The following is a 13,316-nucleotide window of genomic DNA, read 5'->3' on the forward strand; positions in this document are numbered from 1 at the left end:
GTCCAAACTTCCTCACTTTTTTCCCACCATTTTCTCAGTGACAAAGCATTTTTCTCCTACTTTGTGCACTTGTTTGCACCTAATGTCCGACAGAAGATAGTGTTATCATGCAGCAGAAATGTTGGTGTAGTCATTGAAACTTTGAAAAATGGCCATTAACCATGGAGTATGACTGGGAAACAGTGTCACATTCAGGATTAAGATGAAACTTGAAGGAAGACCAGGCACAAGTTTAAGCACATTTGATCTTGAGAAACCAATAATGATCAATATTAATAAATATCATCCAGCCATTTTCTAAGTTTGAGAGATTTACAGTTGTGATATTTTTGTTTAGTTCTTTCCCTCTCAGATTATCGTGTATATGCTGAAAACTGATTACAAATGGATAGAAGAATAGATTCACCACTGCATGATACCTGTTTATAGTGCAACTTTGCACCAGCAGAGCGCCCAGTCACCGGTAGTCTGCAATACCACAGCCTGTTCGTTACTCAAAATCCCTAGGAAGTGAGAAAGGAAATGAAAAGCAGCCAACAGGAGAAAATTTAAATGAAACAGGAGGAAAGCAAGAACAGATAAGTAGAAGTGGAGTAAACTGTACATTAAGAGGGGAAAAACAGATGATTAAAAGCTCAATAAATAAAAGGCAAACAGGGCTAAAGTGTCAGATGCAAACTGCCTTAGTTATGTTGCACAATTGTTTACAAGTTCACTTTAAATAACTTGTGCATAAATGGAATTAGTATGTGAATTTCTTCTCAAGACTGGTGTACCCACAACAATTGAGAGTGAGAAAGAGCAGCACATCTGAGTTTTTGAAGTATAATGGAGTCTTGTTTCAAATATGAAGCTGGGTATAAGTGCCAGGAGTGAAATACGTCCCATCTTTGGAACCAGTATCAGCATTCAATATACAGGACTTGGTTGTCACATGTGCCAAATACAAGGTAAAATTCTGATTTCACCATTGCCAACAGTACAAAAAGCTTTAAATCCATTTTTTTCTGATGGAATTTCCTGAAAATTATATATACAGGTGTCTTCTCCCCCCCACTTTTACAAAGATAGAGCATTCCTATGAAACCTTTCTTAAGCCGAAATGGCGTAAAGCAAAGAACCATTAATTTATATGGGAAAAAATATTGTAAAAGTGAAAATCCTCTTTGTAATGCGAAAACAGGTTACTAATGTAGGTATTTTGTAAAAGCGAAGTGGCGTAAAACAAATATTCGTAAAGTGGGGGACAACTGTATATAGCCCATGGAAATCTGATCTTCTGAGCTATGCCTTTGAATCCCCTTAATGTGCCTCTTGATTTCTGAGAATTCTGGAACCCCAGTCTGAAAGAACTTTCCTAACCCCCAGCTTTTATCCTCCTCCCCCCCCCCCCCCCCATCCCCAACAGCTCAAGAAAGAGCTAAAAACAGTAAATCTGCAGATGCTAGAAATAAAAGCAACATGCACAAAATGTTGGAGGAACTCAGCAGGTCAAGCAGCATCTATGGTAAAGAGTTTAGTCGACACTTCGAGCTGAGACACTTCATCAGGGCAAAGGGTCTTATGAAGGGCCTCAGCCTGAAGCTTCGACTATACTGTTTTCCATAGATGCTTGCTGAGTTGCTCCAGAATTTTCTGTGTGTTGCAAGGGAAGTGTGATGTAGTACATTTTGGTAGGTCAAATATGATGGCAGAATATAGTATTAATGGTAAGACTCTCGGCAGTGTAGAGGATCAGAAGGATCTTGGGGTCCGAGTCCATAGGACACACAAAGCTGCTACGCAGGTTGACTCTGTGGTTAAAAAGGCATACAGTGCCTTGCCCATCATCAACCGTGGGACTGAGTTTAGGAGCCGAGAGGTAATGTTACAGCTATAAAGGACCCTGTCAGACCCTGCTTGGATAACTGTGCTCAGTTCTGGTCACTTCACGGAAAGATGTGGAAACTATAGAAAGGATGCAGAGGAGATTTACGAAGATGTTGCCTGGATTGGGGAGCATACCTTATGAGAATAGGTTGAGTGAACTCAGCCTTTTCACCTTGAAGTGGCGGGGGAGGGGAGGTGATCTGATAGAGGTGTATTAGATAATGAGAGGCATTGATTGTGTGGATAGTCAGAGGCTTTCCCAAGGCTGAAATGGCTAACACGAGAGGGCACAGTTTTAAGGTTCTTGGAAGCAGGTACAGCGGAGATGTCAGGGGTAAGTTTTTTATGCAGAGAGTGTTGAGTGCGTGGAATGGGCTTCTGGCGATGGTGATGGAGGCGAATATGATAGGGACTTTTAAATGGAGGGCTATGGGTAACCCTAAGTAATTTCTAAAGTAAGTACATGTTCAGCACAGCATTGTGGGTTGAAGGGCCTGTATTGGGCTATAGGTTTTCTATGTTTCTATGAAAGAACTAATTTGGCTTCTGCAGCTAAATAAGATAACAAAACAATGAATAAATAGTTTTTGAATCAGTTTTACTGAAATCAATTGAAAAGCACCAGTGAAGTGCAGTTTAATATTTTCTGTTTGCTTTTTATTTCCTTTTGTGGGATTCTGGTATAGGCAGGATATTTCCACTTCAAAGAGACAGTTTTAACATCAAACAAAACATCACAAATTGTAGACTAGTTGTTGTTCTCCTCTGTACAGCATACTTAGCCCTAGAAAAATGTCCGCTGCTTGAGCCGTTGATGTTTTTGTGATCTGTACATTACTTGTGCCTTGTGTCAGAGAGTTGATTTGTGCTGAGTAACCATCCATGGTTAAAGGACAGGTGGAAATACTCAGAAAAGATCAACCTAGTGGATTAGGCTGCAACTAGGTTGAGGTGTGAAAACACTGTGGATTATTCTGTTCTCACATGCTGGTGTTTTACAAAATTGCAGAAGAGAAGATGATTTAATTTTCAGCACATAGCTGATTAAATGCCTGAGATCTGACCAAGTGTATCCTCGGATATTGTGGGAGGTTAGGTAAGATGTAAGGGCTCTGTCAGAGTTTTCTGTATCTTCCCTAGCTCTAGTGAGTTACCAGAAGACTGAAGTGTGGCTAATGTTGTGTCTAAATCTAAGAGCTTCAGTAAGAAGTTAGGAAACTGCAGACCAGTGATTCTGACGCTAGTGGTGGGTAAGTTACTGGAAGGGACTCATAGAGATGGGATCTATCAGCATTTGGTAAGGCAAGGGCTGACTAGGAATAGACGTCATAATTTTGTCTATGGGAATTCACCATGCACAAACTTTGATTTTTCGTTTTGAAGAGGTAACCAAAAGAATTGGTGAGTAGGACAGCAGACATGGTCTACGTGGACTTTAGTAAGACTTGACAAAATCGCACATGGTAGACTGGTCTAGAAGATGAGATGTCATGGGATCAGTGAGCTATTAACTTCGTCACAAATTGGCTTGATGTGGGAGTCATGGGATAGAGGATGGTTGTTTTTCAGACTGATGGCCTGTGCCCAGTGGTGCCTACAACACCATAGCAGAGAAACAGGCCTTTTGGTCCACAATGTTGTACCAAACAAATTAGTAATCTATACTGATCTGTTCTGCCTACACAATGTCCATATCCTTGCATGTTCCTCACATTCATCTATCTAAACGCCTCTTAAAAGTCTCTGCCTCTACCACCGCCCCACGTAGCACATTCCAGGTACCCAACACTATGTGTTTTAAAAAAAAAATCTTGCCCCTCACATCTCCTTTGAAATTACCCCTCTCACCTTAAATGCATACCCTCTGGTATTAGACATTTCAACCCTTGGAGAAAGATATTGTCTGCCTACTTTATCTATGCCTCTACCAGATCTCCCCTCAGCCTCCACCATTCTGAGAAAACAACCCAAGTTTGTGTCGTCTCTTGTTATAGCACAGGGATCTATTCTGGGTTCCCTGTTACTTGTCATTTATATTACCCATTTGGATGACAATGTAGGTGGCCTGATTAAATTTGAGAGTGACACGAAAATGGGTTGTGTGAAGGAAAGCGCGAATGTTATCTAAGGTTACAAACAAGATCTAGATCAGCTGAGAGAATGAGCTAAGTAAGTGCTGACAGTATTTACCTCTGACTAATGCAAATTTGTCAGATGCATTTTGGGAAGCTAAACTAGGGAAGGACATGCTCAGTAAGTGATCGTGCCTTGGGGAACATAGTAGAACAACGATCCAGGGGTGGGTACATTGATTCCTGAAAGTGGTGACACTTGTAGACAAAGTAGTGAAGAAGGCAAATGGCACCCTTGTTTTCAGTGTACACAATCTTGAGAAGATTTGGGATATCATGTTACAGCTACACTAAATATTGGTAAAACCACACCTGGAATATTGTGTGCCATTCTGGTTGCCATACTATAGAAAATATAAGATGAACTAGAAATGGTGCAGATAAGATTCTCTAGGATGCTCAAAAATGAGTTATTTGGAGAGACTGGGTAGTCTGGGACTGTTAACGCTGGAGGGAAGGGACTAAGGAGTGACCTTATGGAGGTTTATAAGATCATAAGGGGCATAGATAAAGTGGATGGTCACCGGTTTTTTTCCAGGTTAGAGGGCAAAGGTTTAAGGTGAGAAGAGAAAGTTCCAAAGAAGGCCTAAGAGACAGGTTTTCACACGAGATTAGTAAGTATATAGAGCAAGCTGCCAGAGGAATTTGTAGAGATTGGTACAATTATGATTAAAAGACAATTGGACAGATAGGAAAGATTTTGGTGGGAAATGGGACTAGCTCAGGAAAGCACCTTGGTCAGCGTGGTTCAGTTTGGCAGAAGATCCTGTTTCCAGTCTGTGTAACTATGACTGCTTTTTTTAAATTCAGGCCAATATTTGTTCTGTTAGTGAACTGACTTCAACTCAATAACGTGAGCTAAGCTCAAATTGCATACAGAAGCCTCTCTTTAATGCCGTTGCTTCTTTAGCTGCTTTCTATCCAGCTGGTCTGTAGAGTTTAAGATTAGCAGGCATTACTGCTGAGCTTTGAAGTTTGGTTTGATGTGTCTGTCTGCGGGATTCTTAAAGCCATAGAAGTACAAACTAAAAACTAGGCCCTTCATCCCACCCTGTCCATGCAACCATCGAGTATCAATATATATGAATTCCATTGATCACCAGCTAGTTTATTACATCTTGCTTCTTGTGATTCACATGTTTAATTAGATAATTAATATTGTGAGTCTCCCTCCACCACTGTTTCAGCAGTAGGTTCCAAAATTAAACCACCCTCTGCATGGAAAAAAGCCTTCCTTTTTATCCTATTTAAGCTTCTTATTCTGGACTTTGAACCTGTACTCTCTGGTTAAGGGCACCTCTACTATGGGGGAGAAGTTAACTCATTGCCTACCCTTTCTTTGTTGTTTGTAATTCTGTACATTGTTTGTTCTTCCAGCATCAAGCGTACGAGTTCCAGTTTGGAGCAGCTTATGGGTGGATGATGTGTGTCTTCACTGTTGTTATGACCTACAGCATCACGTGTCCCATTATCGTTCCATTTGGTGAGTGCTTAATGGACAAGATTGGTTTATCCCAAAAGTGCAGCCCCTTCCATAAATAATAATACTTTATTGATCATGAGTGGGAATTTCTTGCATTACAGCAGCAACATTTAAAACATATTTAACAGTGTGCTTAATTAATAATAAATACAGAATAATAATAGTCTAAAATGCAGTTCCTGACATTCATCTGTGCATTATACTGGATGCTGCGATTGTGCTAGAACTGCTCAGTGTTTTATTTCAGATGTGACCCTTGGTTTAAGCAATCTCAATGTCAAATCCCCATCTGAGTTTTTGGACTTCTCATGTGGTTTTCCAGTATTTGGGGACTTTGTCTGATATGGACGATGGGTTTCCCTGGTGCATGCACCCTCCCTTTGAACAGTGGGTTGCCCCAGTTTCACACATCTAGTGGGTAGGTTATCCCAGATGCAATTGCCTTTGCTTTTTAAAAAAGGAAGGAAAGGCCTGTGTACAGAGCAGGATAACAGAAAAGCTAATGTCTGCCTAAGACCACAAGAAATTGCTGAGTTGTGAGTACAACCCAGTCCGTTACACATACCAGTCTCCACTCTGTCTACACTTGTCACCGTTTCAGAAAAGTAGGCAACATAATCAAGGCCCTCTCCCACCCTGGTCATTCCCTCTCCTCCCCCTCCTGACAGGCTAAAGATATAGAAGCCTAAGGGCATGAACCACCAGGTTCAAGGACAGCTTCTATCCCACTTAACAGACTCTAGAACAGAATGAGCCCTTGATTTCCCAAAGTACCTTGTTGTGGCCCTTGTTCTTTATTTCTCTTCTCTAACTCCTCCATTCTTTTCCACGTTCTGGTTTCTTTTCACTACCTCAAAAATAATTATGGCTGGTGCTGTCTGGATGACAACACAAAAGCTTTTCACTATATTTCAGAAATTCTACCAAAGCTGGAAATCCACAGTATCGAAGGTTTCAGAGGTACATTTAATGTCAGAGGAATGTATACAATATACACCCTGAAATACTTTTTCTTCGCAACCGTCCACAAAAATAGAAGAGTGCCCCAAAGAATGAATGACAGTTAAATGTTAGAACCCCAAAGCCCCCCCCCAGCTCCCCCTTCCACGCATAAGCAGCAACAAAGCAACAACCCCTAACCCCCACCAGCAAAAAAGCATCGGCACCCCTCACCGAACACTCAAGTGTGCAACAAAGCATCAGTAAAGACACAGACGTGCAGCACCTCAAAGACTACTCATTCACCTGGTATTTGACATACCACAGGCTCCCTCTCTCCCTGATAAGGGAAAAAGAGGTGTCGCCATTTCACAGTGAGAGGAGAAACATAACAAACAACTCACTGATTTACAATGTTAGGTGAAACCTTTCATCGCGACTTGAAAAGAAGTGGGGTGAGCCAGACTAAGGTGGTGGGGGTAGTGGAAGGAGTACAAGTTGGCCATGGACAGGTGAAGCTGAGGAAGGGGGAAGTAAGAAGCTGGGAGGTGTTAGGTGGATAAGGTAGAGGACCGAAGAAGAAGGAATCTAATAGGAGAGGACAGTGGACCGTGGGAGAAAGGGAAGGAGGGCAGGAGGTGACAGGTGAGGAGAAGAGCAGAGGTAAAAGGGGAGGTGGGGAGAGAAACTACTGGAAGCTACAGTAATGGAAGTTGATGCAGTCAGGTTGGAGACTGTCATATCTCGATACTTGTGCCCATAATAAACCAATATTTCAGCGTCAATTCCCATTTGATGCTTTCATGTGGTTCACAGTGACCTCTCCTGGAATATTACCGTCAATGCAGTGAGGACATGGTTCTTGTAATGAGCGTGATTAGTTTCCCAATATTGTAACTATAAATGAAATAATTTTTCAGTTATTAGTTTACAGCTAATCACAATGTCTCTCAACAGAATGCATGTGAGCTACAATAAAGTGTATTAGTTGCAGAGCATTAGTGGCCCCATTTAATTAAAGGCACTTTGTGGTGCAGGCAGTGGAGGTTGCTTTGACATAATAGCATCCTCCACTTCATTTTTTTTATACTTGCAAGCTTCCTACAACGTGGTCTGTTATTGAGAATGGAAACTGCGAATGCTGCACTGCTAAAGAAGCTGACCTCAACCAAGCTTAAAATGGCTACTGTACTTCTACGCGAGGAAGCGAAGAATTGGCTAGGTGTCCCAAAGGATCTCCTGGAAAATAAGATGAACAAAAGATCCTGCCCAGTTATAATGCACTCATTGATTAGTTGGCTTGGTGACACTTGTTCACTTGTAGAGCTGTACCAGAATATTATCCAGGTGTCAGCACCTCGTATCAGGTGCTGGGAAAACTCTAGGAGGCAGAAGGGAAACACCACTAGATGATTGAATGTCAAACCCTCCCTCAACTTAATAACCCTCATGATAAGAGCACTGAAATTCTTCATCCCTCCGTGCGAGAGACGCATTGTTTCACCACTGAACTTGTTGTCCCTTGGTGCCTATCAGCAGTTTCACTAATGCTGCAAATATTTCATTGGGATTGGAGTTTATAAGTAAGTGTGTTATGTTTGAAATTCTTGCAGATCCCTTGTGGCAGAAGGGATCCAAGTAACTGGACAGCTTTCAAAGAGGGTTATAGGGCAGCGTGATCTCTTCAGTGGGCAAGGCTCAATAGTTGAAGTGTACAGAGCAGCTACATGTCCGGACTCTCACTGTTCCATTCACCTGTCAGCCCCATATACATAGGCATGCAATCCCGCTGGTTAAATATAATCATAACTTTTCAATTTAGTTTCTATTCCCTTTTTCGTCTTGTCCCTCTGCACTTCTCTAATCTTCTCCAGGCCTTTAGAAACAGTTGTACAATGTGCTTTTTGACGCTCTTTTTGCTGTGTTACTGTACTATTTAAAGGAATGCTGCTACTTTGATATGCTCTCAGACCTGGGACCTCCTGCCTCGATTTGGCCCATGCTGACCTTTCCATTCTTCCCCTGCACTTAAATCGGTCAAACAACAGCTTGTTCCTCACTCTTGGGCCTGGGCCCCGCTGTCTCAACTCTGCATTGCCTCAGTTCTGCTGTCCACTCCAAACATTGGCTCATTCCCCACTCTCAGACCTCAATTCGACCTGTACACACCACACTGCAACTGTCCCACACCGTTAAGACTTCAATTCACACTGCTGAACAGGCAGTTCAAAAGCTCAACTCCAAAAGGGAAGTTACAGGCTATTAATTGTAGTGATTGTTTTTAAGAAAGTGTACAATTAATAAAGTAGCTAGTAGTTTTGTTTGCTTCCAACAAGTCGTCGCTGTGCTTCACCAGCGCGATTTTAAACCAGAGCTCGTTTAATGTGCATTGGTACCAGTATATGGAGTCTAGTATTGTCAAGTAGTTCAAGTAGCCTGTGGTGAAAGCTGAACAGTAATTTGTATTTACCACAGCATCGTACAGCATCGGAGCAGGCCATTCAACCTACCAAGTCTATGCCAACCGTCAAACACCCATTTACACTAATCCTGCATTAATCCCTTTTTAAAAAATTTTTCCCATATTCTCAACAACCTGTAATCTCATTTGAAATGACAGCCTACATTCTCTGGATTAGAGATTGAAAGCACATTTTCCTAACATGCAGCATTCCTAAGTGAAGACTAAACAATGATTCTGCTCACCAGAGAGGTCATTTTGCATCTGGATCATTGCTAGTGGATTTTAATTCTCATGCTGCTTGAAGGTCCAGCTGTTCAGATGTTAAGTATAAACAGGAAGCTGAGTGCTGGAGGGTAAAAACATGCTTGGGAGGTGATTCTTCTGGGGTGAAGAGTTTATAATGCAAGTTCAGCAACCACAGGAAGAACACCTGTGATGCACACTGGAGATGTTCCAACTTTATTATCAATAGTAATTGGTTCTATTTAATTTTGAAATACATAAGTAGCAATGATGCCTCATAAAAGAAACTAGACTTTTTTCAGCATTTATAAAATAATTGTCATTTCATGTTGTTAAATTTCTCATTAAAACTCTCATTTTCTAATTGGATCGAGATATTTCAAGCAAATCCCCATCAATGGTAACCTATGATTATGTGTTTATAGAAATGCCAATTACAATATCTTCTTGTCATTTATAACCAGAATTGAATTTCCTTTATTACTTACATCTTTCATATATGTGAGGTGTAAAAATCTTTACATTTCTGTCTAAATGTGCAGTGTGCAGTTTATAATAAATATTATGTACAACAGCTTAGTCAATATAACATAGAAATACAGTTGCGTCAGCATGAATTAATCAGTCTGATGGCCTGGTGGAAGAAGCTGTCCTGGTTGGTCCTGGCTTTTATCCTGTGGTACCTTGGTAGCAGCTGGAACAGTTTATGGTTGAGGTGACTTGGGCCCCCAGTGATCCTTCAAGCCTTTTTTACACACCAGTCTTCGTAAATATCCTGAATAGTAGGAAGTTCACATTACAGATGCGCTGTGCTGTCCGCACCACTCTCTGCAGAGTCCTTCAATTGAGGGAAGTACAGTTCCCGTACCAGGCAGTGATACAGCCAGTCAGGGTGCCCCTATACCAACCAGGGTGCCCCTATACCAACCAGGGTGCCCCAACCTGTGTATAATTGTGCCCCTATAGAAAGTCCCTATAGAAGCCGTTTTGACTTTAAGTTGTGGAAATCATCTCAAACTATTTCTGCTTCTCCCTATGCATTCATTGCATCTTGGGCTCTGTTTAGATAGTATGGTGGAACATAAAAACATAGAAAACCTACAGCACAATACAGGCCCTTCAGCCCACAAAGCTGTGCCGAACATGTCCTTACCTTAGAAATTACCTAGGGTGACCCATAGTCCTTTATTTTTGTAAGCTCCATGTACCTATCCAGGAGTCTCTTAAAAGACCCTATCATATTGGCCTGCATCACCGTCACCAGCAGCCCATTCCACGCACTCACCACTCTCTGTGTATAAAACTTACCCTTGACATCTTCTCTGTATCTAATTCCAAGCACCTTGAAACTATGACCTCTCGTGCTAGCCGTTTCAGCCCTGGGGAAAAAAGCCTCTAACTATCCACACGATCAATGCCTCTCATCATCTTGTACACATCTATCAGGTCACCTCTCATCCTCCGTCGCTCCAAGGAGAAAGGCCGAGTTCACTCAACCTATTCTCATAAAGCACGTTCACTAATCCAGGCAACTCCTTGTAAATCTCCTCTGCACCCTTTCTATGGCTTCCTATAGTGAGGCGACCAGAACTGAGCACAGTACTCCAAGTGAGGTCTGACCAGGGTCCTATAGAGTTGCAATATTATCTCTCAACTCTTAAATTCAATCCCACAATTGATGACGGCCAATACACCGTATGCCTTCTTAACCATAGAGTCAACCTACGCAGCAGCTTTGAGTGTCCTATGGATCTGGACCCCAAATCCCTCTGATCCTCTGCACTGCTGACAGTCTTACTGTTAGTGCTATATTCTACCATCATATTTGACCTACCAAAATGAACCACCTCACACTTATCTGGGTTGAACTGCATCTGCTACTTCTCAGCCCAGTTTTGCATCCTATTGATGTCCTGCTCTAACCTCCGACAGCCCTCCGCACTATCCACAACATTCCCAACCTTTGTGTCATCAGCAAAGTTACTAACCCATCCCTCCACTTCCTCATCCTGGTCATTTATAAAAATCATGAAAAGTAGAGGTCCCAGAACAGATCCCTGAGGCACTCCACTGGTCACCAACCTCCATGCAGAATATGACCTGTATACCACCTCTCTTTGGCTCCTGTGGGCAAGCCAGTTCTGAATCCACAAAGCAATGTTCCCTTGGATCCCATGCCTCCTTACTTTCTCAATAAGCTTTGCATGGGGTACCTTATCAAATGCCTTGCTGAAATCCATAAACACTACATCTGCTACTGTTCCTAATCATATTATACCTCTCCAAATGTTCATAAATCCTGCCTCTCAGGATCTTCTCCATCAACTTACCAACCACTGAGGTAAGACTCATTGGTCTATAATTTCCTGGGCTATCTCTACTCCCTCTCTTGAATAAGGGAACAACATCCACAACCCTCCAATCCTCCGAAACCTCTCCCATCCCCATTGATGATGCAAAGATCATCGCCAGAGGCTCAGCAATCTCCTCCCTCATCTCCCACAGTAGCCTGGGATGCATTTTGTCCGGTCCCAGTGACTTATCCAACTTGATGCTCTCCAAAAGCTCCAGCACATCCTCTTCCTTAATATCTACATGCTCAACCTTTTGAGTCCACTGTAAGTCGTCCCTACAATCACCAAGATCCTTTTCCGTAGTGAATACTGAAGCAAAGTATTTGTTAAGTACCTCTGCTATCTCCTCCAGTTCCATACAGACTTTTCCACTGTCACACTTGATTGGTCCTATTCTCTCACGTTTTATCCTCTTGCTCTTCACATTCTTGTAGAATGCCTTTGGGATTTTCCTTAATCCTGCCCATCAAGGCCTTCTCATGGCCCCTTCTGGCTTTCCTAATTTTCTTCTTATTTCTGCTAGCCTTATAATCTTCTAGATCTCTTTTGGGAGACCAAATAAAATTGCTTTAATGAAATGTGAGTAATGCCTTAGTTTAAGTGGCCTATAAGTCATAGAAATAGGAGAAGCCAACCCCTTCTGCCTGCAGTGTTATTCTGTTAGTCTACACGTGATCAGTCCCTCAGGTTCACATTTATTCTACCACTTGTCAGATAACATAAAACCTAGAGCAGTACAGCACCTGGCAGGCCTTTCAGCCTTTGTTGTTGTGCCAAACTAATTCAACAGGTGACTCCTAATTAATCTAATCCCTCTTTCCGCACTCATCAGCAACTCGTACAATAGCAACATAATGTCACAACTCCTATACTCAGTGCTCTGACAACTGTGGGTGAAACAGAATTATTATTTAGTCTTCAAAGCGTAAGGCCACTCTGACTACTTGTGACGCTGCTTTCAACGAACTATGCACTTGAACTTCGAGGTTCCTCTTTTCCATTGTACTCCCTTCACATTGACCTTTGACCATAGAACAGCATGGTAACGTAGAGGTTAGCACAACGCTTCACAATACAGGTAACCTAGCTTCAATTCCCACTGCTGCCTGCAAGGAGTTTGTATGTTCTCACCATGACCGCATAGGTTTCCTTTTGGTGCTCCAGTTTCTTCCTGCAGTCCAAAGACATGCCGGTTGGTAGGTTGATTAGTCATTGTAAATTGTCTCGTAATTAGGCTAGCATTAAGTTGGAGGATTTCTGACCGGTGTGGCTCAAAGGGCCTACTCAACACTGTATCTCAGTAGTAAATAAATATCTCTCCCTTTTCTACATTTTCATGTGCCTATCTAAGAGCCTTGTGTGGTACCTGGCCTACCACCACCTTTGGAAGTGCATTTCAGGCCTCTGTCACTCCGTTTTTTAAAGGAAGAACTTGCCTCAACCTTATCCCTTGTACTTTACTCTTCTCACCTCTGGTACTACACATCAATCCTAGGAAATAGATACTGGCTGTCTACTCTACCTATGCCTCCTATAATGTTATAATCCTCCAACAAATCTCCAGTCAGCTTAACATTAGTAAGCTGCTGCTAGTGCAAGGGTGGACTGGAGCATTCCTGTAGTGCAGGAAGCACCCACTTATCTTGGCAGACAGAGTATGTGGTCAGCGTATCCCAAACCTGTGACCTCTGCCACCTAAAAGATAGTGAGTACTCCAAGAACTTCACCTCCAAGTCCAGTCCCATCCTGGCTTTTTAATCTTGAATTCTGAATATTCAGATTTTTTTAAAAATCAGATAGAGTACTGGGAAGTCTTAAGGTTCAAAGAGCTC

At 42.1% G+C, this 13,316-nt stretch overlaps 1 protein-coding gene across 6 annotated transcripts in view; it reads left to right on the forward strand.

Annotated features, from left to right (window-relative positions):
* Nucleotides 1-13,316, forward strand: part of LOC140733155 (CSC1-like protein 2) — a 191,513-nt gene that overhangs the window by 159,243 nt on the left and 18,954 nt on the right. For all 6 annotated transcript variants that reach the window (XM_073056084.1, XM_073056083.1, XM_073056082.1 and 3 more), the window contains one exon: nt 5,379-5,484. In XM_073056084.1, the coding sequence (XP_072912185.1) occupies nt 5,379-5,484 (106 nt within the window). The remainder of the gene's footprint in view (nt 1-5,378; nt 5,485-13,316) is intronic.

This window comes from Hemitrygon akajei, chromosome 9 (assembly GCF_048418815.1).
Source record: "Hemitrygon akajei chromosome 9, sHemAka1.3, whole genome shotgun sequence".
Lineage (NCBI taxonomy): Eukaryota > Metazoa > Chordata > Chondrichthyes > Myliobatiformes > Dasyatidae > Hemitrygon > Hemitrygon akajei.